The 25,892-nt window shown below is 47.7% G+C and overlaps 1 protein-coding gene across 4 annotated transcripts in view; it reads left to right on the top strand.

Moving 5' to 3' along the window:
- LOC146822410 (NACHT, LRR and PYD domains-containing protein 12-like) overlaps window positions 1-25,892 on the top strand; it is a 683,437-nt gene that overhangs the window by 150,305 nt on the left and 507,240 nt on the right. For all 4 annotated transcript variants that reach the window (XM_085613496.1, XM_085613493.1, XM_085613495.1 and 1 more), the window contains exon 3: window positions 6,830-6,874. In XM_085613496.1, coding sequence (XP_085469622.1) covers window positions 6,830-6,874 — 45 coding nt within the window. The remainder of the gene's footprint in view (window positions 1-6,829; window positions 6,875-25,892) is intronic.

The raw sequence follows: 25,892 nt of genomic DNA, 5'->3' as shown, positions 1-25,892 counted from the left end.
CACGTTGACCTCCAGTACCGCCTCGGCGGAATCCACGTCCGTGACCGCGTGCAGGTTGGTTCTGCGGCCGGTGGCTGGGCGGACGTGAGGAGGCGCCCCTTCCTTGGCCACGAAAGGGACGAAAGGCGGAAGTTTGCGGCCGCGGGGCCGAAAGACCCAAGGACTTGGCCCGGGAGTCCTTGAACCGAGCCAGCGCACTGTCCGCCTTCTCACCAAAAAGGCAAGTGCCATCAAAGGGCATGTCCATGAGGGAACTCTGGACATCCCCTGAAAATGACATGGCCCTCAGCCAGGCGTGACGCCGAAGCACCACCGTGGTGGAAATCGCCCGACCCAGCGAGTCCGTGGTGTCAAGTCCACATCGTATGGCGTGCCGTGCTGCATCTCAACCGTCAGCAAGTGCTTGAGTGAGTCGTGCCCGGGCCTCCACCGGGCACAAGGGCAGCACGTCCTCCACCGTATCCCACAGAGAGTGGGAATAACGGTCCAAAAGGCAAGCGGTATTTAAAGACCGCAGCCCCAAACTCAGGGACGAGAACAGTTTCTTGCCAAACTGTTCTAACCTCTTGGATTCCCGATCCGGAGGAGCGGACGGGAAGGAGGATTGGGAGGTTGAGGCCTGGATAACCAGACTCTCAGGGGTGGGGTGTTGGGAGAGGAAACTGGGGTCGCCCGGAGCAGGGCGGTGGCGCCGGGCAACGTTCCGGTCCACAGGAGGAACTGTGGAGAGCTTGGACCAAGTGCCCTGCAGAACGTCTATGAGGGCCTCATTAAACTGCAGCAGAGGCTCAGTGGAGCTTGCTGTCGGTTGAAGGACCTCTGTGAGGACGTTAGTCCTCACGGCCACAGCAGGCAACTCCAGCCCTAGGGCTTCGGCCGCCTTGCGCAGCACCACTGAAAAAGCTGGACCCTCCTCCGAGGCCACAGTCGGAGGAGAGATGGAGCCAGCGTCCGGCGAAGTGTCCAGACCACTGGCATCCCCCAGTTCATCTGCCCAGTCCTGTGCAAGTTGACCCTGGAGGGCCATAGGGTCCTCAGACCCCTCCCAGTCGCACCCGTCATCCGATTCCTGATAAACAGGAGGAACGATCGAAGCCGGACGGTAGATGAAATGGTCATCCATCGACTTCGGGTGCGGCGCCGGACGGCGCCGTACCAGCATCGGGTCCGGACAGGGGCTGAACCGGGGAACGGCGTTGTCCGGAGACGGCACCGGAGATGGAACCGGTGTCGGCGCCGGCGGAGGAGGCGGCGTGAGGTCGACCAGCGCCGACCGAGATCCAGGCCTGGATCCCTCGGGGACCTGCGTCGCCGGGGCCGGAGCCGCCGGCACGCGAGGTCGCCCAGTCGAACCTGCGTGGCCCGAAGGCGTGCCTACAGGCGTCGACGGCGGAGCCAGGCCCCTCATGGTGGAGAGGAAGGAAGGCACTGACCTCCGCCAGAGTCGCGTCAGTCCCAGGGACTGGCGGGTATGGGGATGGACGCGACTCCTGCGCCGGAGCCGCGGGGGTGGGACCACCCTGACCCTCAGCCGAGTCGCGTGACCGGCGAGGGGAGTCCGAAGAGCGATGTCGTCTCTTGGACTTCTTGGAGTGCTTCGACTTACCTGAAGACCTCGACGAGCGATGACGATGGCTGCGGCTCCGCGATCGGTCCTTGGACCTCCTCCTGGACGGGGACCGAGAGCGGCGCGGAGCCGAGTGCCGAAGCTCGAGAAGCTTATGGGACCGCTCCCGCCTAGCTTTCGACGTCCAGGATTGGCACGACTCCGCGTCATGGTCGGCCCCCAGGCAATAAAGGCACCGGCGATGGTGATCCGTCACCGACATCAGGCGATGACAGGCGTCACAGGCCTTGAAACCAGGCATCCTACCGGCACCAGAGTCGAGTCGATAGACCAAAAGGAGTCAAAAAAGTTAGTAAAAAAATGACTAGGGGTAAGCTCTTCCCGGATCAGCGCTTACTGGTGCGGAAAAAAGAAGAACAGACGTCAGCGCGCGAGGGCGGCGTCTAAGTACTCCGACGACGTCATTCCGGCGCACGACGCCGACGACGGACATGGAGCCGCAGACGACACCTACTGACGCGCAAGGGGTATTGCTACAAAAATCTTTCCGGATCCAGCCTGACGCCTGGGGATATTCTAAGGTGAGGAATCTAACTAACGTGTTTCTTTCAGATTCTAGAGGCCATAGGCCAAGTGCCTATTACAGTCGTGGTTCTTATACCATTTTTTTGGTATATGGTTTGGTACGCCCCAGGGCTCAAACGTGTATTTGTACTTTTACAGATGCTTAATCACTTGTAACTTTAGTACTTCGAACTCCAGTCTCATAAAGAGACTAGAGGGGTGTTTTTAACCTTAAAGACATAGGGCCCGATTCACAGAACTAACTTAAGACAAAATCCTAAACTTACTACCATTTTCGTATTCACAGAAGGCACTTACTCATTTCGGTATTCACAGAAGTTAGGAGTCCTAACTTTAGGACTCCTAAATGCCTTCTGTGAATACCGAAAGTCTTAAAATTAGGATTTTTCTCAGTTTAGTAGTAGTATAGTTAGGACTCCTAACTTTAGGACTCCTAAATGCCTTCTGTGAATACCGAAAGTCTTAAAATTAGGATTTTTCTCAATTTAGTAGTCCTAAATTTAGACTTAGGACTACTAAATTGAGAAAAATCCTGGGCCCGATTCACAGAACTAACTTAAGACAAAATCCTAAACTTACTACCATTTTCGTATTCACAGAAGGCACTTACTCACTTCGGTATTCACAGAAGTTAGGAGTCCTAACTTTAGGACTCCTAAATGCCTTCTGTGAATACCGAAAGTCTTAAAATTAGGATTTTTCTCAGTTTAGGAGTCCTAAAGTTAGGACTCCTAACTTTACTACTACTAAACTGAGAAAAATCCTAATTTTAAGGCTTTTGGGAGTCACAGAAGGCATTTAGGAGTCCTAAAGTTATGACTCCTAACTTCTGTGAATACCGAAATGAGTAAGTGCCTTCTGTGAATACCAAAATGGTAGTAAGTTTAGGATTTTGTCTTAAGTTAGTTCTGTGAATCGGGCCCCCTAATTTTAAGACTTTCGGTATTCACAGAAGGTATTTAGGAGTCCTAAAGTTAGGAGCCCTAACTATACTACTACTAAACTGAGAAAAATCCTAATTTTAAGACTTTCGGTATTCACAGAAGGCATTTAGGAGTCCTAAAGTTAGGACTCCTAACTTCTGTGAATACCGAAATGAGTAAGTGCCTTCTGTGAATACCAAAATGAGTAAGTGCCTTCTGTGAATACCAAAATGGTAGTAAGTTTAGGATTTTGTCTTAAGTTAGTTCTGTGAATCGGGCCCATATATTTTGAATATATACCTGGTGTGGTTGTCTTTTCATTTGATCATTCAAGAGATTATAGACTGGTAAAACAAGCTGCTTTACATTCCTTCAAGACTTAGCCTGATGGCTGCTCTCCATAGCTACCACTAGGATAGCTTTCACATAAGGTTGTCTTTAACCATTCACCATAAGGGGTTGTTTGGACTGATACAAGGTGCCCACTAGAACTAGTGGACAGCATATATCAGGCCACCTTCTCACACTAGGGTCTACTTTTCTAAGGCTACTTCCTGTCTCCTTATTCTCAGTTGGGCTTCTTTCCTCCTAGCATGATGCTCCCTCTTCTCAAGTGAGGTCCCCCTCCTATGTGAAGAGGCAGAGTACCCTACAGATGTACCAGAATGGTTAGATTCCACTGAAGGTGATCTGTTCCTTCTGGGCACACCACCAACTCTGCTTAGTGGGACAATGCTTGGGCCACTTTGGCCTTCCTCATCTCCATTCTAGCTGGATTCCCCAGGTCTAGATGATTATCTACTTCCTGATCTTCATCATTGTCAGAGTCCTGGTGGGGCACCCCACTAGGGTTCTCTTCCTCTGATGTATCCACCCCATTCCCATTGCTTACCCTGTCAGGATCTGATGCTTTCTTAAAGTCATCAAGCAATAACACCTCTGTAAGGCGTTGTGTATTAGGATTCTGTCCTGGCTTCAGTACTAGACACTTCGAGAGTCACGACCCACGGGAGCACCAAAGTGTTCGTGTTACCTCACCCAGGGAAGCCGGGTGCATAGGTGTCTTTTCGTGTCAGGTTTCGTCGTCGATTCCTATGGAGAGCTGCAAAGAAGTGCTGCAGGCGACCAGGAGAAAAGTGTCCGGATGGATACAAGGGTGGATCAGAGCTCAGAAGAACCTGAAAGCAGAGGGGACAGAGTCTGGGTCACTAGCCAGTGACCAGGATGGCGACAGGAAGATGCCAGCCGATGTCGGGTGCTTTCAAGTGATGCAGGTGAAGCTTGACTCTTCAGCCACGAGGTCCAGGAGGCGTCGACAATGACCAGGAGCTGGATTTGAGCTGTCCCACGAAGGATGTCGAGTGCTGCAGCGTCGGTATCCGGATTGGACCCAACAAGCCTTGGCAACAGCAACCCACGCACGATGACAAGATTGGCTTTGGTGCAGACCAGCAAGGTCTGAGGGACTCACCCTTTGGAGGGGAGTCAGGGCACGTCTGGAGCAACCAGGGAAGACCAAGAAACAAAGGATTGTCCTTCGTGGGGACCCACCAGTCAACGGACTAGGGATCGTGAAGGAGCCTCAAGCTGAAATGCAGGAATCGGGCCCACGGAACACTCGTGGAGTGTAGGCCTCTAAGCTTCGGTGCAAAAGGTGCTCAGGCAGGGGCTTCAAATACCCCAATGCACAACTTCGGGAAACTTCGGGAAGTAGGTGCAGTTGCAAAATTGCAGGATGTCCAGGAGTTCCGGTCTCACGTCTCTCTTGATAGCTACAGGTCTCAGCTCTGCTGGGAACTCGTGTCAGCCTCGGAGATGTCTGGAAGTACGTGTCCTGTGTCGCAGATCCCTCTGGATCCGGCGGGAGCCTTGAAAATGCAGACCGGCAAGATGCTTCTTTGGTGCCTGTTGGAACAGGGGAGTCACTCCTTGACCCCAAAGGAGATTTCTTCCGTCTTTCAGTCGTTATGGAACGTCAAATGTCCAAGGTTTATGTTTCAGAGTTTCGTCCAGGGTAATCTAAAGTCCTAGTGACTGGGTTCCTATACTTATACTAAGTTTAGGGGGTTGGATTAACTCTAGGCTCCCACCTACGGGAGGACCTGGGGAGGGGGTGGTTACACCCCTTCCCCTTTGTCCAGTTTCACCCCAGAGCTGGGGCTGAGTGTCCCAGCAACCGGTTTGAACTGGGAAATGCATGGGACACCTTGTGTGCCCCAGGCAGTATCTGAAAAGCATTCACTGAATGCAACCCACCCTGCCCCAAACACTAAAGCCTGTCTGGGGAGGTGCTGGCACCTCCCTGGACAGGAAACCTATTGTCCAGGCCATACCCTGCCCGAGTTTCGTCCAGCAGCAGGCGGTCAGACTCGTGTCTGTGGCAGCAGCATCCATTTTGTGATGCTGAGGCTCTTTTAAACATTTACCGGGTATACCAGTGTGTACATGTCTTCTCCCTCTAGAAGGGTGGAATTCTACCCCCGCTGCCAGAACTGGCGGGGGTTAGGATTCCAAAGTGTTTGACACCAAACACGACATGTTTTGATAAAGCCAAACCAAAGTTAGCATTTACCGCGAGGTTATAATGCACTTAAGAGTATGGCTATATCATAGAACAGCTATAAGGAAGGGTTTCAGAAAGCTGCAGAGGGGCTCAGCTCATGCTAGGGCACCCTCTCACACAAAACCAAGCACTGTGCCTTCAGGATTGTCAAGGCCTGCCATAGGAGTGACTTATAGATTTATATGTGTCTATATATATATAGGTAGATAAAGGTATACTATATCTAAGTAAGGGGTGATTACACCACCTTACCCAGGCTGCAAATGCAGACCTGTGGTGCCATTTTGGAAGGCGTCCCAGGGGTGGCATAATACATGCTTCAGCCCCTGGTAGGCCTCTGGGGTACCTATGCCCTTGATACCTAAGGTACCATATACTAGGGGCTCACAAGGGTCACCCAGTAACCAATCTGGTATGTACCTAATGTACATGCAATCAATTTAGAGAGAGAACAGCTAGGCTGTGGTCCTGATTAGCAGGGCCACAGCCAGACTAAAGTCGATAAACCAGTGAAACACAGCAAAAGTGGGGGTAACCATAGGAAGCAGATGCTACTCTCCTACAGAGCCATCTGAGGCTCAGCCATCAGAAACCCAGTGGTTCCCATTGCTAAACCAGACAGGGAACCGCAAGTTCAGTGGATGGCATCTCCACCATTAGAACTGTCTAAAATCACAGACCTCTTGTGATCATTGTGCAGCTGGTCCTCTTCTTGCACTTTGTTTCTAACAGATAAGTTGTATACAATAGTGGAATATCCAGTTGTAACTCCGCTGCATGTCTAGCATCTGTTCCACAGTGATCGAGAATGCATTTCTCTTCCATTTCCGATATCCTGGCAGTGAGGTGGTATCTGTCTGATGGTTGATGTCCTTGTCTTCACTCATGGGAGGACAGATCTTGATTAGCCAATGAATTTTGGCTACTCAAGAGCCCAAACCCCACCCCCTACCATGTTCAATGAATTGACAAAGCCATGAACCAATCATAATCAATATCTACGTAGTAAACTCTGCCACTTAAAGGAACCACTCCTGCACATTCTGACCTAGGTTTCGGTGGCTACTTAAGATCCCACATTACGGCCACCTAAGAAAAATTCATGAAAACACATTAAAGTGGACACTGTTTTTGGATCACTCTATCTGTCTGTGATAGTCTTGATGTTAATAAGTGTCATTTCATTTTCAGTGTTGGATCCTCATGAGTCCCGAGAGGTCCCAGGAGCTACCTCAGGTATGTGATGCTTCCATGCAGATGATGAATAGGATTCTGAACCCAGGGAAGAGAGACCTCACTGTGATGGGGCTTGAACTTCACTGTGAAGCATAAAATTCTGCAGCGACCTATGTTGTGGACGACTACTGTGGATAGGACGCTTTATTTGCCCACGTCTATGATGCTGAAGGATGTGGAGACTGGGTTTGTGCATGTCAAACAAGCTAAAGGATGTGGAGGCTGGTTTTGTGCACGTTGATAAAGCTGAAGGATGTGGAGGCTGGGTTTGTGCACGTTGATAAAGCTGAAGGATGTGGAGGCTGGGTTTGTCCATGCTGATGATGCTGAAGGATGTGGAGGATGGGTTTGTCCATGCTGATGATGCAGAAGGATGTGGAGGCTGGGTTTGTGCATGTTGATGATGCAGAAGAATGTGGAGGCTGGGTTTGTGCATGTTGATAATGCAGAAGGATGTAGAGGCTGGGGTTGTGCACGTTGATGATGCAGAAGGATGTGGAGGCTGGGTTTGTCCATGCCGATGATGCTTGTTGGAGGGAGCGTTTTTAGGGGGCACGGGGGACCTTCACCGAATGATCGAAGGAGTGATTTAGGGGCAAAAGGGGCACCTTAACTTGAGGCAGAGTGCCTGGGAACGCTTGCACTAAAAATGAAGGAAACAGATATGTGAGCCATGGAAACTAAGCCAAAAGGTTTAACAGATTTATTTAAGAGGCACAGTGTCGAGGGGAAGGCATTATTAATGCAAAATACAAAATATAGTGACTTCGCATTCACAGAGAGTCACATGGATCAGAAGGCATTTCTGCATGAAAGCATTGAACTGTTTGGAAGAGAGAGACACTAAACCTCAAAGACACATTTACAAATGCATTATGAAAAACATAAGTTAAATCAAGGAAAACGTTCTCAGAATGCACAACACATTTGATCTGAAATTCTGGGAATACTCACGTCTACCTAAAAGTGAGCAGTCCTGCAATTACAATATAAACATTTTAAATGTAAAAAAGGAGAAAACAATAGTTAAAAATAACAAAGCAGAGACGGCATTTTTATATGGTAGGATATAAAATAGAACAGTACACTTAAAGTAAAATGGAACAAGAGGTCTTGGGGAAAACCTACACAGTCTGTCACCTACATACAGACAGGGAGATAGACCGCTGAGAACTGTGTGGGCTTCCTTTTTATACTCTTTAAGGCTATGAGAAGCGCCTACAGCAAAGTCATCTCACGCCACTTCTACCTATGTCAATTATACCACAGTTCGCACATTTATCAGACGTGTCGTGTCTATCCTACTAAATGCGGAACCTAGACTAGGTGAAAGGTTATATTCTCAGGCCAAGCGCTCGTCTTAAATTGCATAGGGCAAGCAGAAAATATGCAATGCGAAGGAATAAAATATTTATATATATATATATATATATATGTCTTGGTTGCCACATTAATCACCCCAGCTTGACGCGGCTGCGGTGGGAACTTCTCTATTCTCATGTACAGACCCAGGATGTGATGTGCTATATGTCGACAGAATAGAGAGACAGTGAACTCTGCGCCAGTGAACTTTGTGCACACGGGTAGGGTGGGGACTCTTTAGTTTGGAGCAGGAGACCTCGCTGAGAGAGGCTGGCTGAGATTTTTGGTCAGAAAAGCCTAGAGCCTGCTGTTCAGTAAAGATGGGTGCAGAACTTTGGTCAATTTAACAAAAGGCCTACAAATCAGGCTGGCAGAGCCTAAGTAGGGGTTCATGTTTTGCTGAGTGACAAGGATGGCCCAGGGTAGTTGTTATATGGTAAAACCGGACCCTCTCTCATGCTGAAGGATGTGGAGGCTGGGTTTGTCCATGTCGATGATGCTAAAGGATGTGGAGGATGGGTTTGTCCATGCTGATGATGCAGAAGGATGTGGAGGCTGGGTTTGTGCATGTTGATGATGCAGAAGGATGTGGAGGCTGGGTTTGTCCATGCTGATGATGCTGAAGGATGTGGAGGATGGGATTGTCCATGCTGATGATGCAGAAGGATGTGGAGGCTGGGTTTGTGCATGTTGATGATGCAGAAGAATGTGGAGGCTGGGTTTGTGCATGTTGATAATGCAGAAGGATGTAGAGGCTGGGGTTGTGCACGTCGATGATGCTGAAGGATGTGGAGGCTGGGGTTGTGCATGTTGATAATGCAGAAGGATGTGGAGGCTGGGGTTGTGCACGTCGATGATGCTGAAGGATGTGGAGGCTGGGGTTGTGCATGTTGATGATGCAGAAGGATGTGGAAGCTGGGTTTGTGCATGTTGATGAAGCAGAAGGATGTGGAGGCTGGGTTTGTCCATGCCGTTGATGCTAAAGGATGTGGAGGCTGGGCTTGTGCATGTTGATGATGCAGAAGGATGTGGAGGCTGGGTTTGTGCATGCTGATGATGCAGAAGGATGTGGAGGCTGGGTTTGTGCATGCCGATGATGCTGAAGGATGTGGAGGCTGGGTTTGTGCGTGTTGATGATGATAAAAGATGTGGAGTCTCGGTTTGAGCTGATGGAGTCTATTCAAACACTGAATCTTCTAGGTCCAAGGACGCAGTTGGCTCATGTACAGACCCAGGCTGTGATGTGCTATATGTCGACAGAATAGAGAGACAGTGAACTCTGCGCCAGTGAACTTTGTGCACACGGATAGGGTGGGGGCTCTTTAGTTTGGAGCAGGAGACCTCGCTGAGAGAGGCTGGAGGGTGGGTTTGTCCATGCCGATGATGCTGAAGGATGTGGAGGCTGGGTTTGTGCACGTCAATGAAGTTGAAAGATGTGGAGGCTGGGGTTGTGCATGTCGATGATGAAAGGATGTGGAGTCTCGGTTTGAGCTGATGGAGTCTATTAAAACACTGAATCTTCCAGGTCCAAGGATGCAGTTGGCTGAAATGGCCTGACACGGAAATAGTTTTTTAGGGGTGTTAAGGATTCAAGTGGGTACCTCGGGCATTAGCAATAAAGTATGTTTTATGATTTTGGTTTAGAACAGAAAAATGTTGTCAGGGAGGCTCTTGGTAATGAGACTATGTGGGAGGAAGGACAGAGCAGAGATTGACAGTGTTTGATATTCTGAACATGGCTGCACTGTTCAAAAAGGAAATACTATACAATGTGGACTTTGGAACCAGTCACTCTACGGGTTTTTTAAAAACTCCTGAACAAAAGCAGGATCTGTGGAACTGCAGAGATCTGCAGGCACTGACGCACCCATTGCACCCCTGGATGGTTCTAAATAGTTAGACATCTTTGCACTTTCAATCTTACTGCAGGCACGACTCCCGTTGTCATTGCCTCCCCTCCTCCCCCTCCCTACTCGCGTTGTCCGTGCCTCCCCTCCTCCCCCTCCCTCCCTCCCGTGGTCCGTGCCTCCCCTCCTCCCCCTCCCTCCCTCCCGTTGTCGGTGCCTTCCCTCCTACCCCTCCCTCCTGTTGACAGTGCCTTCTTTACACCCCCTCCCTCCCTCTCGTTGTCCGTGATGCCTACCATTTGCAATAGGTCTTGCATTTGCGAGAGTTTGAGCTATTGGCATTGTAAATGACAATGCCTTTTATTTATGGTTTGGTTTTTTAAACATAAATAAAAGGCATTGTCATTTACAATGCCAATAGCTTAAGCTTGCGATACCTATTGCATTGCAAATACTTGGTTTTTATTGCCCATTATTATTTTCCTCGAGGTCCGACAGCCGCGTTATCCTACCGCCTGTAAGCCGTTCAAGCTGCCTTTTGTTGCCACCTCCAGCATGGCTCTTCACCGTGACTGGTCTCGGCGGCCATCTTGTGATTGGCAAATGGAGCCAAGGGGGAAAGTTGTGTGCAGATGACGTGGTCAGCTTGCACTGCCACGTCTCTCCTGGGCAGCTGCAACAGTGGCAGGGGCTCCCAGAGAGCAGGCTGCTGCTAGAGAGGGGAGGGGACCCCTCACATCTGGGCTGCACGATCTCCTCCCACCCAAGACTGTCCCTTCCCCACCATTCACTGCCCCCGCCTGCACCGGGAACCAGGACCAGCAGCTGCTAGTGCAACTTTTCCCAACTTCCCCATAAAGCAATTGTTGGATTTTCTTTATATCGTATCGCCACTCGACTCCCTGGAGATTGGGTGCAAACCCTTCTCTGACTCCACTGCCTTAAAGTATTTCTGCCCGGTGTGCGCTGTGAGAGCTTCTGCATCTGATGACTGTCCTGCTGCACCCCCCTTCGGCGCTTCTATGTCTGAATATCTCGCTTTACAGTCTGCTTTGCACCCAATTAGAGATCCTGGCTTTAATTTAGGAATTTGTCATCTGAATTTACTCTTTGGGGATGTTACGTCATAATTTATGTTGCAAACATGTTAAGCAGCCTGTTTTTATTGCAGTTAATTCAATACGGTTGCATATGTGTAAAAGGATAACTGTAGTAATCACACAGGAGCAGGTAAGTGTGGGAACAACTTATTTATTAACTGTCCATCTCCACAGCTTCCAGGGACAACTCACAAGTCCCCCTTGGAGATCAAAGTATAACATTCTATTACCATGACAGTGACATAACAGTGACACAGTTAATTCTGAATATATAAATAATAAGTACAATGGAAAGACTACTACAACATCTCCTTTCTTCTCACATAATAACAAAAGTATTAATTTGAACAGAGAAAATAAAAAAATAAAATAAATAAAAATCAACCAGAAAAAAATAAAATAAAGATCTAGACGTTTGGGAGTGACAATTCTCCTTCCACTCCTGCGAGGAGTGACATACTCCAATGATACCTTTGGAGAGCAATATGTTTGCATAAGACCTTGTTGAACCTGATCTGGAAGACTACTGGATTCCAAACCCAGTTGCAACACCACTCTCCTTGGTACTTTGTATATTCTAGACAAATTCCACCAACTCTTCCCATTGACCCTCACAGCAAAGCGTGACGTGGCATCCACCTTTACCGGAGAACCAAATTTAGACAGACACATTAATAGGGGATTTAATTCTTACCCAATCGCCTACATGAATATTGGACCTAAATCCACCCTCATCATGTGAAACAGGATGGACTTGATCACTAGTCGCAGTTTGAGCAGGTGTAGTACGCATACCCCATTTCTTCATCCAAGCTGGACACATATGGAAAGAGGCTTCCCTTCCACGAAGTAAAGGAAATGGACTAGAACCTGTGATGAGACTAGGAGTGGTACGATGAGCCCACAACATACTCTGAACTGCTTCTTTGATGTCAAATTTAAAAGAAACAGCCCATTGAATGCATTCCACTAAAATACGGTTCGTGCGCTCAATAAAACCATTTGCCTGTGGGTGATAAAGAGCAACATGACGATGTGAAATTCCTGATTGACTCAAAAACATAGACATTTCTTTGGACGTAAATTGCACCCCATTATCAGATACAATCTCTTTTGGAAAACCCTTTCTAGCAAAAAGACACTGTAAAAACTTAATAACTTCTTGCGTATTAGGATCAGGCATGAATTGAACTTCCCACCACTTGCTGAAATAATCAGCTACAACCAAAGCAAATTTGAATTTTCATGGTAAAATGTTAAAAGGGCCCACAAAGTATATGGCTAACTTCAACCAAGGAGCATTGGTTAGATCAACTTCTTGTAACGGGGGAACAGAGATCTTAATGACCTTGTCACTTGTACAACATGTCACACATCTCTCCAAAACATCATTCACCATGCGATCCATGGAAGGCCACCAGTAAACAGAACAAATCCTCCTCTTGGTGCTAGACTGTCCTAGATGGCCCACATGACCAAACTCGACGATGCGAGACCTCAAAGACTCCGGAGGGATAAATTTATCTCCCCTCATAACCATTTCACCACTTTCTAAAGAAAGTTCATCAGCAACTTTCGCGAAAGGATGGAGATCACTATCTAAGTGTTTCTCTCTGGGCCAACCTGACACCATGAAATTCTTAACTTTTTTTAGCACAACATCCGACTCCATGGCACCAAACCACTCACGTTCAGTAAAACATCCCTCACTGCATACATCCACTGCAGAAATAAGACATTCTTCATCATCATCCTCACTCAGATCATGTGTTCCTAAAGGCAATGGTGATCTTGAAAGAAAATCAGCCCTAGTATTTTTTCCACCGGGAATATGTGCAGCTTCAAAATTTTATTGTAGTAATTTAGAACTTAACCTACCGATTCTCGGAGTATGATCCTTGACAATATTCCCATTGAGAATAGGAATAAGTGGTTTATGATCAGTTAGTAATTTGAAAGACTTTCCCCATATAAAACTTTTGAACCTTTCAACAGCCCAACAGCATGCCAGCAACTCTCGTTCAATTACAGAGTAATTTCTTTCACTAGGACGCATTGCACGTGAGGCAAAGGCAACAGTATGTTCTTTACCCTGCTTGAACTGAGAGATAATACCGCCCAAACCGTCCAAACTTGCATCCACAGACACAGTACACTGACAGTGAGGATCAAAAGGTGAGAGTATCTTGCAAGATCCTAGTTCTTTCTTGATGTTGGTAAACTCATCCTGACAATGTTCATCCCATATGAAAAGTGACTTTCCTTTTTAATAAGTTTTGCATATGTACAGCTTTTGCTGAAATATTTGAGATAAACTTCGTGTAGAACTCACACACACCCAAAAATGAGCACAACTGTTCTTTAGAGATGGGGCATGGAGCATTCACAATCGCATCGATAAGCCCTTCTCTGGGTTCAATCCCGTCACCAGAAATACGATGACCCAGATATTCAATTGTCTCTACACCAAACACACATTTTTGTTTATTAGCAACAATACCTTTTTCTCGTAATCTCTCCAGAACAATAGAAAGATTCTTGTCATGAGATTCCTTGCTTTTACCTGCAACCAATATGTCATCCTGAAAAACCACAGTATTAGAAACATCCTCCAAAACTTTCTCCATCACCCGTTGAAATACTGAAGCTGCCGAAGCAAGCCCAAACGGCATCCTTCTAAACTGAAAGGTTCCTACAGGAGAAACAAAAGCAGTAAGATGCTTACACTCTGAATCCAACTCCACCTGGTGGTAAGCAGAGGCAAGATCTATTTTAGAAAACAATTTGGCACCCTCAAATTTTGACAAAATGTCATTAATACGAGGGAGGGGATGGGAATCAACCCAAATCTCTTTGTTGAGGCTGCACAAGTCAATGCAGTCACAAAGACTGCCATTCTTCTTACGAGCGACCACCAAGGGAGACAACCAAAGACAGGACTCAATTGGTTCAATGACACCCGATTCACACATCCTTTTAAGCTCACTTGACGAATCATATCTAACGCTAAAGGGTACATTACATAGTTTGTGGTTAATAGGTAATGCTTGCTTTAACCTTGATAAAATGTTTGAAACCCTTGACACATCCTAGGTTCTCAGAAAACACAGTGGGAAATTTGTGGTGCCACACAATCACATTTTTACCACAAGAAATGTCATCAACCACCGAGACCTGCTCAAAAGTTCCAGGTCTCAGGGTCATGCCAAACAAACCTTGATGATACCACCCAAGAATGTTAAGTCCTTTCTTTGCCACGTAAACCTTTCCTTTAATATGTCTGCCCTTGAAAACCAGACTAGTTTCGAAAAAACCCTTCTACTCAATTCTCCTACCCTCATAAGAGACAGGACATCTGTCAGGGGGATTGAGAGATTTTTCTCCCCAGACACTCTCAAACAATTCTTCTGTAATCATTGTCATACGCTGTAGGAGAGTAGGATCTGCCTCTTATGTTGCCCCCACTTTTTTCTGATGTTTACACTGGTTTCTGGCTATAGTCAGGCTGGGACCCTGCTAATCAGGGCCCCTGCCTCTCTGTTCTCTCTAAACAACTGGGAGTGCATATTAGGTGCACTAGTGATTGGATACTGTGGTACCTTATGAGCCCCTAGTATATGGTACCTTAGGTACCAAGGGCATAGGTACTTCACAGGCCTACCAAGGGCTGAAGCATGTTTTATGCCACCCCTGGGAAGCAGACTAAATCTGACACCACAGGCCTGCTACTGCAGCCTGGGTGGGGTGGTGCTAGCACCCCTCGCTGAGATATAGGTTCACTATATCTCTCCCTGCACACACATTTAAACCTATCAGTCACCCCTAAGGCAGGCCCTATCAATCCTGAGGGCAGGGTGCTTGGTTTCCATGTGAGGGGGTGCCTCTGCCTGAGCAGGGCCCCTCTGCAGCAATCAGAGTCTATTCTCTGGGGTTGTTTGTGAATGCGGTCAAACCATGAACAGCCTCATGCATCAAGCCAAAATCCAGTCGGTAAAATATCGAATCGCTAATAACACCCGTTAGCGAGTAAATAAAACCGAATCCCAATGCATCAACCCAAATACAAAAATCGCAATTTAAGGAATCCTTAAATAGCGATTCCTTAAATTGCGATTGCATTTAAGGAATCCCAAATTGAGATTCCTTAAATGCAATGCATTAAAGTTAAAAAATTAGCGAATTCGCTAATAGGGGGAGCAAATTACCATGAAGATGAACTTCATGGTAATTTGCTAAAAGTTTGAAAAATGCACTTTTGTGCATTTTTCAAAGTTTCATGTTGCGCACACAAATGCCCTTAGAGCATGTGTGTGTGCAACATATTTATTTATTTATTTATTTATTTTTTAATATTTGTAAAGCGCTGCATTTACCCGTAGGCGTCTTGGCGCTAAAAACCAATAATGACAAGGAAGTGCGCGGGGGTACAACCAGTTAAGTGAACAGATGTGAGGGAAAAAAAAAGAAAAGAGGTTACTGAACGAACAACCAGGTTTTCAAGAGTTTACGGAATTGAAGCAGTGTAACACTTTGTCTGATGTTAAGGGGTAAGGTGTTCCAGAGTCTGGGGGCCGCCACCAAAAAGCGTCGGTCACCCCAGCTAACTGTTTTGGTGCGGGGGACGACCAGTTGACTGAGAGTAGCTGATCTTAAAACTCTTGTGGGTTTATAAGATTGTAGTTGGTCTCTTAAAAAATGAGGTCCTTGATTATTAATAGTTTTGAATACAATGCAAAGTGATTTGAAATAAATTCGTTTTTGTACAGTGAGCCAATGAAGATCTTTTATATCTTTGGAAATGGGTTCAAACTTTGTTTTACCGGTAAGAAGACGAGCTGCCGCATTTTGAATAGTTTGGAGTTTTGCAATTACTCTGGATTGAGCATTGAGAAATAGCCCATTGCAATAGTCCAAAGATGAAAGGACCAGGGCAGAAACCAGTGTCTTGATGGCGGAGTCAGGGAGAAAAGGTCGTATTTTCCTGATCATTTTTAACTTCATGTGTGCTGTAGAAACTGTTTTGTTAGCGTGGTTCATGAAGTTTAGTCCATCATCAAAGATGACACCAAGGTTCCTAACCTTCGAAGTGGGCATCGGAGGAGTACCGAAGGTCTCTGGCCACCAAGAGGTGGACCAGGCTGGAAGGAGTGGACCAAAGATGAGTACCTCGGTTTTTTCCGAGTTTAGCTTTAGGCAGTTTGTAGCCATCCAGTCTCCTATATCTAGGAGCCCTTTCTTAAATTTTTCAGCTACTTGCTCTCCGTCGCCTTTGACCGCCAACACTAGTTGGGTGTCGTCGGCGTAAGAGGTTAGGCTCATCCCATGTGCTTTGATGGTCTTAGCAAGGTCCGACACATAGATGTTAAACAGAGTCGGACTCAGGGATGAGCCTTGAGGAACTCCGCAAGGAGAAGAGAGTTGAGCTGATTGAAAGGGTCCCAGAGTGACAGCCTGCGTTCTTTTGGCTAAGAAGGACTCTATCAGGTTTTTGGCAGTGTGGCAGATGCCAAGTCCTTGGACACGGTCGACCAAGATGTTGTGGTCGACCGTGTCAAAAGCCGCTGATAAATCTAGCAGGACCAGTATGGCAGTGCCACCCTGGTCCCTAATGACCCTGATATCGTCAGTGGCTTTGATCAGGGCTGTCTCTGTCCCGTGATGTTTTCTAAACCCAAACTGCGTGTTGTCGAGAAGCTGATGTTTTTCAATAAACTCGGAGATCTGGGTATTCATGATTTTTTCAATCATCTTTGCCATGAAGGGTAGACTGGCAATTGGTCGATAATTTTTTAACTCACTTTTGTCCAGAGAGGGTTTTTTTAGCAGAGGTTTTAGTAAAGTGTTTTTGAGAGGGGCCGGATAATTGCCCGACAGCAATATTAAATTGCAAACCTGAGTGAGTGCCGGTAGAATGGCGTCAATTACTGGTCTGAGTACAGATAAAGGGCAGGGGTCCAGAGGTGAACCTGATTTAATGGTAAATAAAGTATTTTTTATTTGGTCCAAGGTGACTGGTTGGAAACAAGGGAACGTGTTAACCAGGGGGGAAGTGGTAGGTGGGATAGAACCCGGAAGTGATTTGGAAGAGAACGCCTGGTAGATATCATCTACTTTGGTGTAGAAAAAAGAGGCAAGAGAGTCACACAAGGATTGTGACGGGGGGGGTGTAAGGTCTGGGGTATTGCCTAATAATACTTTGGTGATTGAGAATAGTTGTTTGCTGGAGTTCTTAACTTTCTCAATTTGCTCACTATAGTATTCTTTTTTCGCTTCCGCTATCATGATTTTATATAGTGCTAAGGATTTCTTATAGGCAAATTTACTACTGGTATCATATTCTTTTCTCCAAGTTCTTTCCTTACTACGATTTATCTGTTTTTGTGCCCTTAGTTTATCATTGTACCAAGGTGCGGTGGGTTTAGCTCTGTTACTAGAGTGTACTTTAGAAGGGGCTGACTGGTGTGTTGCCTTGCCCATCCAGTCATATAATTGCTGGAGTGCTAAGTTAGGGTCTGAAGCAAACACTGGATATGTTTGTTCTAGTATGTGTTTCAAATCTTCATGATTTATATTTTTCCAGTCTTTAAAAGATTGTTTCGGTATAGGTTGGGAATTTTTCTTACAGTGATTTTCAGTGGCTATGTTTGCAAAAACCGCAAAATGGTCGGTCCAAGGCAGTGGCAAGATATTGGTAATTTGCAGTCCTTCTAGGTTAGAAAAGATGGGGTCTAAAATATGGCCTGCTTGGTGGGTTGAAGATGTAACAAGTTGTTTTAGCCCTAGAGTGCCTAGGTCAGAGATGAGGGCGGCAGAGTCGGTAAGGTGACCTAGATCTAAATGAAAGTTCAGGTCACCTAGCACCGTAAAGCTGCTTTCTGTGGCTACAGATTCCATCATGGTGTTTATATTGGACAGGAAGGTCGTCTTTGAACCTGGTGGACGATATATTAATATCCCCTTGAAATTAAACAAGGGGGAAATGTTAATAGCAAATTGCATGGCCTCACAGGAGCACATATGTGCACATATCAATTTCAGGGGTGCAATAGGGTGTCATTTTGACACCCTTGCACCCTTGAAATTGCATGAGCAATGTGCGAGAACCTACTGGTACTCGCAATTTGCTCATGCAATCTCCAATTCATTCCTATGGGCCTGGAGGCCCATAGGAATGATTGGGACGGCATTCCTTAATTGCTACTCGCAATTTGCTAGTCGCAATTAAGGAAAGTTAAGGAATCGCTATTTGAATAGCGATTCCTACATGCATAGCCTTTTGCTATTCCTTATTAGCGATTCCTTATTTTTCGCTAATAACAAATCGCAAATGGCATTGTTGATGCATGTGCCTGATAGTCTTAAGTGCATTATAACCTCACGGTTAATGCTAACTTTGGAATGGCTGCATCAAAACATGTTGTGTATGGTGTCAAACGCTTTGGAATCATACCCTCACACCAGTAACTGGTGTGGGAATATGATCCCACCCTTCTAGAGGGATAGACATGTACCTACTGTGGAAACGCGGTAGAATCCTGAAGAGCCCTGGCATCACAAAATGGATGCCACCAGTCACAGACACTGGGCTGCCCTCCTTCTGATGACCGAAACTCGCAGTGGAGGAAGCCCAACAATAGGCATCCTGTCACAGGTGTGTAACCACCTCCCAGACAGGGTTTAGTGTATTGGGGCTGGGTGGGTGCACTCCTAGAGTGCTTTGAAGTCCTGCACTGGGGGAGCAGTCACCAGTTCAAACCGGCTCAGGGACTACCAGCCCCTGCTCTGGCACGAAACTGGACAAAGGGAAGTGGGTGTAGCCACCCACTCCCCTGACCCTCCCATAGGTGGGGTCATAGAGCTGGTCCCTCCCTTCCTTTCAGTATAAGGTGGGGAACTCTTGCCATTGCAAACTAGATATCCCTGGACGACGCTCTGAAGATGTGTTCTCACACTGCATGCGTCTCCCGTGGGGCTTTTACTTACCTGACTTGGGTGGATTAGTGAGGCCCCAGTGCTTCTGAAGGCCCTAGGCCTTGTCCCTTTGCAAGTCGTTATCTCTAAGTCTCTTTTTTAGTATATGGTCTGGTACGCCCCTAGGGCCCCAGCCATATTTGTGCTTAATTTATTGTGAAACGTTGATTTGTGCATATGTTCCTGACTTCTAATCTCATAAAGAGATTAGTAGAGTGTGTCTAGTAATAAATACATATATATTTGATATATATACCTGTGTGGTGTCTTTTCATTTAGTAATTCAAGAGAATATAAGGTAAAACAAGCTGCTTTACATGCCTCTAAAGACTTAGCCTGAAGGCTGCTCTCCACAGCTACTGCTAGGATAGCTTTCTTTAAAAGGTTGTCTTAAACCTATCTACCATAAGAGTCAAATTGTACTGGTGCAAGGTGTCCACTTTAACTAGTGAACAGCATATACCAGGCCATCTTCTCACATACGCGCACCAGAATCCACCAATAAATGTAAAGGTTTCCTATCAACTAACATTTCAAAGACTGGATCCTCATAATTTTCAGAATCATCCTTGACAACCACCACAAGATCAGTCAATGATCTCACAGTCTCACTTACAGGATCATCATCATTCTCTTCAGCATAAATTACATTGACCTTACTTTTTGAAGAACACACCTTAGCAAAATGTCCTTGTCTGCCACACTTCCGACAAGAAGCATTTTTGGCAGGACAAATCTGTGAATTAGGAAAATGAGATGGAAATCCACATTTGTTACATACATTTTTACCCAACCCTACTTTTTTTCAGACCTAACAGGAATATACCTTCCCCCTTTCTGTTCAGTGTGAGATTTTTCTTTCTCAAGTTGAGTTTTGTCCCCTTGATCTTTATGCTCTTTGACAACATTCACCATACTTTTCTCAGGTTTTAACTCCTTCGAAGCTTTTTGTGACAGTTCAATACTTTTAACAATAGTAATTGTTTCCTCTAGAGAGGGATTTTTCAGCGTTAACAATTTTAATTGAACCTTCTTATCTTTAGAATGTACAACAATTTGATCACGAATTAGTTGGGAAGAAAAGTGTTCAAATTCGCACTCAGAAGCTAGAATGCGCAAAGCTGCCACATAAGATACATTACCTCTACGTCCCTCGTCCTCGACCCAGTCATAACTAATGAGGTATTCCACATGACAGGAAACAAAACAGGAAACGCTTTTAGGCTCCACCCACCCTCCCGTCAGAGGCTATAAGTACATGGCCAACCAGAAAGCACATCCTGTTCTGTTTCCTGTCAGTGGACCTGACGGGGACGCTGGGGTAGGTGCTGGGCACTTACCTGCTTCATGTTGTCCTGTGGTGTCCTCCTCTGCTGGGCTTTGGGGGCGCTGATGGACCTTCGTGGGACTTCCTTGAGTCGGGCTGCTGGGCTTCCTGGACTCTTCAGGCTCCTGGATGCTGGGCTGCACTGGCTTCCTGGGATCCTGATGCTGCTGCTCCTGTCGTCGAACGTGAGTCCTTCCCTGTGTGTGAGCTTCGTCCTGGCCTCCTGTTGTGGTTTTGGGCTCTTGCTTTGGGGTTTGGGGAGCCTCTGTTCACCGCTGGTGGAGCGCCCGGGGTAGGGTCCGGGCGCTCCCTTTGTGGGCTGCCTGTGTGGTTGGAGCGACCGGGTTGGGGTCCGGGCGCTCCCTGCTGTTTTCTTGGGAGCACACGGGTTGCACCGAGTGCTCCGCTTGTGCTGTTGGCAGGCGTTCTCGTAGCGGAGCGCCCGGTTTGGGGTCCGGGCGCTCCGTGTGCATTTTCCTTGGAGCGTTCGGTTTCCCCGAGTGCTCTGTGTTAAGCTGCTCCGGGCGGGGCCTTCTTTGTAGAGCGCCCGGTTTGCGGTCCGGGCGCTCCGTGTGTTTTCTCTCTGAAGCGCTTGGGTTCCCCGGGTGTTTCGCGTTCGCGCCTTTCGGGTTATGGAGCACCTGGGGTGGGGTCCGGGCGCTCCGTTTAGTGCTATGCCTTGGAGCACTCGGGTTGGGTTCCCAGTGCTCCGCTTTCCTTCCTGCCGTCATGGATGCGCCCGGGTGGGCTCCGGTTGCGCTTTACCTTCGTGTGTGGTGCCTTCGGCAGCCGCGCACTGGGTTGCTTTATGTTGATGTTCTGGCCACGCCCCCTTTTGCCTCGCTTTCGTTTTCAGTCAGCTGTGTGCCTGGGGGCGGGTTTTCCCGTTTCTTTTTTGTTTTATAAGGCGGGGGTTGTCATTTCTCTTCCGTTCTGCCTGTGTTTGGCTTGCTGGTTCCTGCCTTTGGTGTTACTTTGTTTGCTGCTGGATATATTGATGGGGAAGCATCACAGAAAGCGGAGACATGTGTCTCCTGTTTCCTCTTCCTCTTCCCTTGCGGACAGTGGGGATCCTTTCCCTGCGGGGAAGAGCCCGAAGTTGGATGACGACAGATTGAAGCGCCTGATTTTGGAGACTTTGTCTGACTTAAAGTCCTCCAAGAAGTCTCCTGGGAGTCGTTCTGGTGGGGGCGTTGCCCTCTATTCGGATATTTCTTCATCCGATTCTTCTGGTGACGCTTCCTTGGGGGAAGTGGATCTGAAGGGAAAATATATTTCCAAAGAATTGTTGCCAGACTTGCTTTCTCATGTGCGTGAGAACATGGGGTTTCCTGATGATGCTGTGGCCAGTACTTCCTCGGAGGCTGTTTTGCCGCAATTTCGGAAGCCTGTTGCTACTTCACTTCCTATTCATCCCTTTGTGATGGATGTCCTCTTGAATAAGTGGAAGGACCCGGATCACATTATGTTGCCGCGCTTCATGTCTAAGCTTTATCCCTTACAGGGGGGAACAACCTTTACAACGCAACTTTTACAACGCACTACACTTACAACGCATTTTTTACAACGCACAATCCATTACAACGCATGACATTACAACGCATGACACTACAACGCATTTTTAAAAACTACCTTTACAACGCATTCCATTACAACGCATACTACCATTACAACGCATACCATTACAACGCATAATGTAGTAATTTTTACCCCTATACTATCCAACACTTACCCTACTATTGCACCCCCTGGAGTTAGAATAGTAATTTTTACCCCTATACTATCCAACACTTACCCTACTGTTGCACCCCCTGGAGTTAGAATAGTAATTTTTACCCCTATACTATCCAACACTTACCCTACTGTTGCACCCCCTGGAGTTAGAATAGTAATTTTTACCCCTATACTATCCAACACTTACCCTACTGTTGCACCCCCTGGAGTTAGAATAGTAATTTTTACCCCTATACTATCCAACACTTACCCTACTGTTGCACCCCCTGGAGTTAGAATAGTAATTTTTACCCCTATACTATCCAACACTTACCCTACTGTTGCACCCCCTGGAGTTAGAATAGTAATTTTTACCCCTATACTATCCAACACTTACCCTACTGTTGCACCCCCTGGAGTTAGAATAGTAATTTTTACCCCTATACTATCCAATACTTACCCTACTGTTGCATCCCCTGGAGTTAGAATAGTAATTTTTACCCCTATACTATCCAACACTTACCCTACTGTTGCACCCCCTGGAGTTAGAATAGTAATTTTTACCCCTATACTATCCAACACTTACCCTACTGTTGCACCCCCTGGAGTTAGAATAGTAAATTTTACCCCTATACTATCCAACACTTACCCTACTGTTGCACCCCCTGAAGTTAGAATAGTAATTTTTACCCCTATACTATCCAACACTTACCCTACTGTTGCACCCCCTGGAGTTAGAATAGTAATTTTTACCCCTATACTATCTAATACTTACCTTAAATGCAATTTAATATTATGCGTTGTAATGGTATGCGTTGTAAAGGTAGTATGCGTTGTAATGGAAATGCGTTGTAAAGGTAGTTTTTAAAAATGCGTTGTAGTGTCCTGCGTTGTAATGTCATGCGTTGTAATGGATTGTGCGTTGTAAAAAATGCGTTGTAAGTGTATGCGTTGTAAAAGTGTGCGTTGTAACGACATACATCCCTTACAGGACATGGAGGAGTCTTTTCCTGAGTCTGTGCATGTGGATTCCATTGTCGCAAGTTTGGTTGGTTGTCCTTCCATGGCGGATGATAACATTCTTCGTATGGGGTGGATAAGAAGATTGACTCTGCTTTGCGCAAGTCTTATGCTGTTTCTCACCTTGCCATCCGTTCTGGTGTCTATGGCGCTTATGTCGCTCAATCTCTGTTGACTGACTTTAAGACTTTGTTTTCAACGATGCAGGAGGGTGGCTGTTGCCCGGATTTGCTGGAATCTATGGAGCATCAGGCTGAATTCCTCTCGGATATTGTCTTCGATTCTGTGCGCACTTCTGCCTTGTCCTGTGGATCCTCTATCGCTGCTCGTCGGAATCTGTTGTTGAAGGGTTGGAATACGGATGCTGCCCAGAGGTCCATGGCTTTGCGTTTGCCCTTTACTGGCCCTCGTCTCTTTGGGGACGCTCTTGAGGATAGGCTGCATAAAGTGTTCAAGGAGCGTAAACATTCTTTTTCCTTCCGTCGGCAGCCTTCTCGTAAGGATTTTTCCTTTTCTCAGGCCAAGACTTTTCATCAGCCTTCCAGGTTTCTGCAGTCCTCCTTTAAAGGCCCGAGGGGTGCTGGTAGAGGTTTCCCTCGGAAGGTCCAGAAGAAGCCTCCCCGTGATGCTGGACCAGGGCCGCAGCGTTCCTGACTATGCCGATCCGGTCGTGGGTCCCGCTGGTGTGGCGCCCGAGGTTGGTGGGAGGTTGCGATTGTTCCTTCCCGCTTGGTGTCTGACGACCTCCGATCAGTGGGTACTGGAGGTCCTGGAACGGGGGTATCGGATCGAGTTTCTGTACCTTCCTCCTCCCTCGGGCGTGGTGCGGACTCTGACTCCATTGTGCCGGTCCCATCGCCAGTCCTTGGTGGCCGGTGTTCACGCTCTGTTCTTGAAGAAGGCGATTGTGCCCGTTCCCCGGTTGGAGTGGGGTCTGGGGACCTATTCAATTGTTTTCCTGGTTCCGAAGGTCACAGGGGGGGTTTCGGATTGTCATCAATCTCCGGAGTCTGAACTTGTTTGTGCGGAAAATCCCATTCAAGATGGAGACTTTGCAGCGAGTGGTTCCTTTGAATCAGGCCGGCTGGGTGTTTGCTACTCTGGATCTCCAGGACGCTTATCTTCATGTGCCCGTGGCTCTGGAGGATCAGATGTTCCTGCGGTTCTGCCTGGGGGGGTCATCTTTGGCAGTTCTGTGTCCTTCCGTTTGGTCTTAGGTCTGCTCCCCGAGTATTCACCAAGGTGGTTGCTCCCTTGGTGGCCCATCTTCACCTTCGGGGAGTGTCGGTGTTCCCCAACCTCGACGATTGGCTGCTCCAGGCTCCTTCCCCGGCGGTCCTGTCTCAGCACCTGTCCTTGACCATCCTTACGCTAGAACAGCATGGGTTCCTTGTGAACTTTCCGAAATGTCAGCTCCTTCCTGCTACTCGGCAAACTTTCATAGGGGCCGTCTCCGATTCAGTCCTGGGCAAGGTGTTCCTGACGGATTCACGGATTCACGGATTCAGCGTCTTCAGTGCCTTTTGCGGAGGTTGTTGTCCCAGGCTGCGGCTCCCCTCCTTCAGTGGCTCGAGGTTCAGGGTCATATGGCTGCTACTGTCTTCACGGTACCCTGGGCCAGGGTTCATCTTCGGCCTCTGCTGTGGCATCTTCAGCGTTGGGTGCCGTTTCCGGTTCAGGATTATGTTCTCTCTGTGCCGGTGTCTCTGGAGGTGGTGTCCGCTCTCCAGTGGTAGCTGGATTCCTCGAATCTCTCCAGGTGGATGTGGATTCGCCTGCCGCCTCCCTTGGTGTTGAACACGGATGCCAGTGCGTCCGGTTGGGGGACTACTCTGGGTCAGTGGTCTGTTCAGGCTCGTTGGCTCCGGGTGGAGTCCCGCCGCTCGTCCAATTGGTGGGAGCTGTCTGCTGTGGACCGTGCTCTTCGTTTCTTACAGGCCCGTTTGCTGGGGTGCAATGTCCTTGTGAGGTCGGACAACTCCGTGACTGTGGCTTACATCAACCACCAGGGGTGTCATCTTCTGGCCCTCTCTGCTCAGCATCTCCAGGGTGTGGACAATGTGGTGGCAGACACCTTGAGTCGCCGGTTTCCATCTTCTCTGACCCTGTGTCTCTCCCCCAGGATATTCCGGTTGATCTGTCGGAGGTTCGGGACTCCCCTGCTGGACTTGTTTGCCTCCCGGGCCGATGCCCAACTCCCCCTCTTTTGTTCTCAGACTCTGGAGTTGGGTGCATGGGGGGTGGAGGCGTTGTCTCTTCAGTGGCCCCCTTGGTTGCTGTACGCCTTCCCTCCCTTCCCCCTGATTCCTGCCTTCTTGCTGAAGGTCCAGCGGGTGGGTGCCCGGGTGGTGGCGGTGTTGCCTCACTGGCCACGGTGGTCCTGGTTCCTGTTGTTGTTGAGCCTGGCGGTGGGCCCTCCTTGGATTCTGCCCTGCTATCCGTCTCCCCTGAGGTCTCCCTCACTCCCGGTCCCCCTCAACCTGGCGGTCTGGAGGTTGAACGGATGTCTCTTGGAGTACGGGGTTTGCCTGATCACCTCATCACTGTGATGCAAGGGTCACGTAGGAGTTCCACTTTGTCCTCCTACTCGAAGCATTGAGCTTCTTTCTCCTCCTGGTGTTCGGGGCTTGGTCTCTCTCCTGTCTCTTGTCCTATCGCTTCTATCCTTCAGTTTTTCT

The sequence above is a fragment of the Triturus cristatus genome, chromosome 6, assembly GCF_964204655.1.
Source record: "Triturus cristatus chromosome 6, aTriCri1.1, whole genome shotgun sequence".
NCBI lineage: Eukaryota > Metazoa > Chordata > Amphibia > Caudata > Salamandridae > Triturus > Triturus cristatus.
Note: the sequence above shows the minus strand (reverse complement) of the source record. Positions and strands in the feature narration are given on the sequence as shown.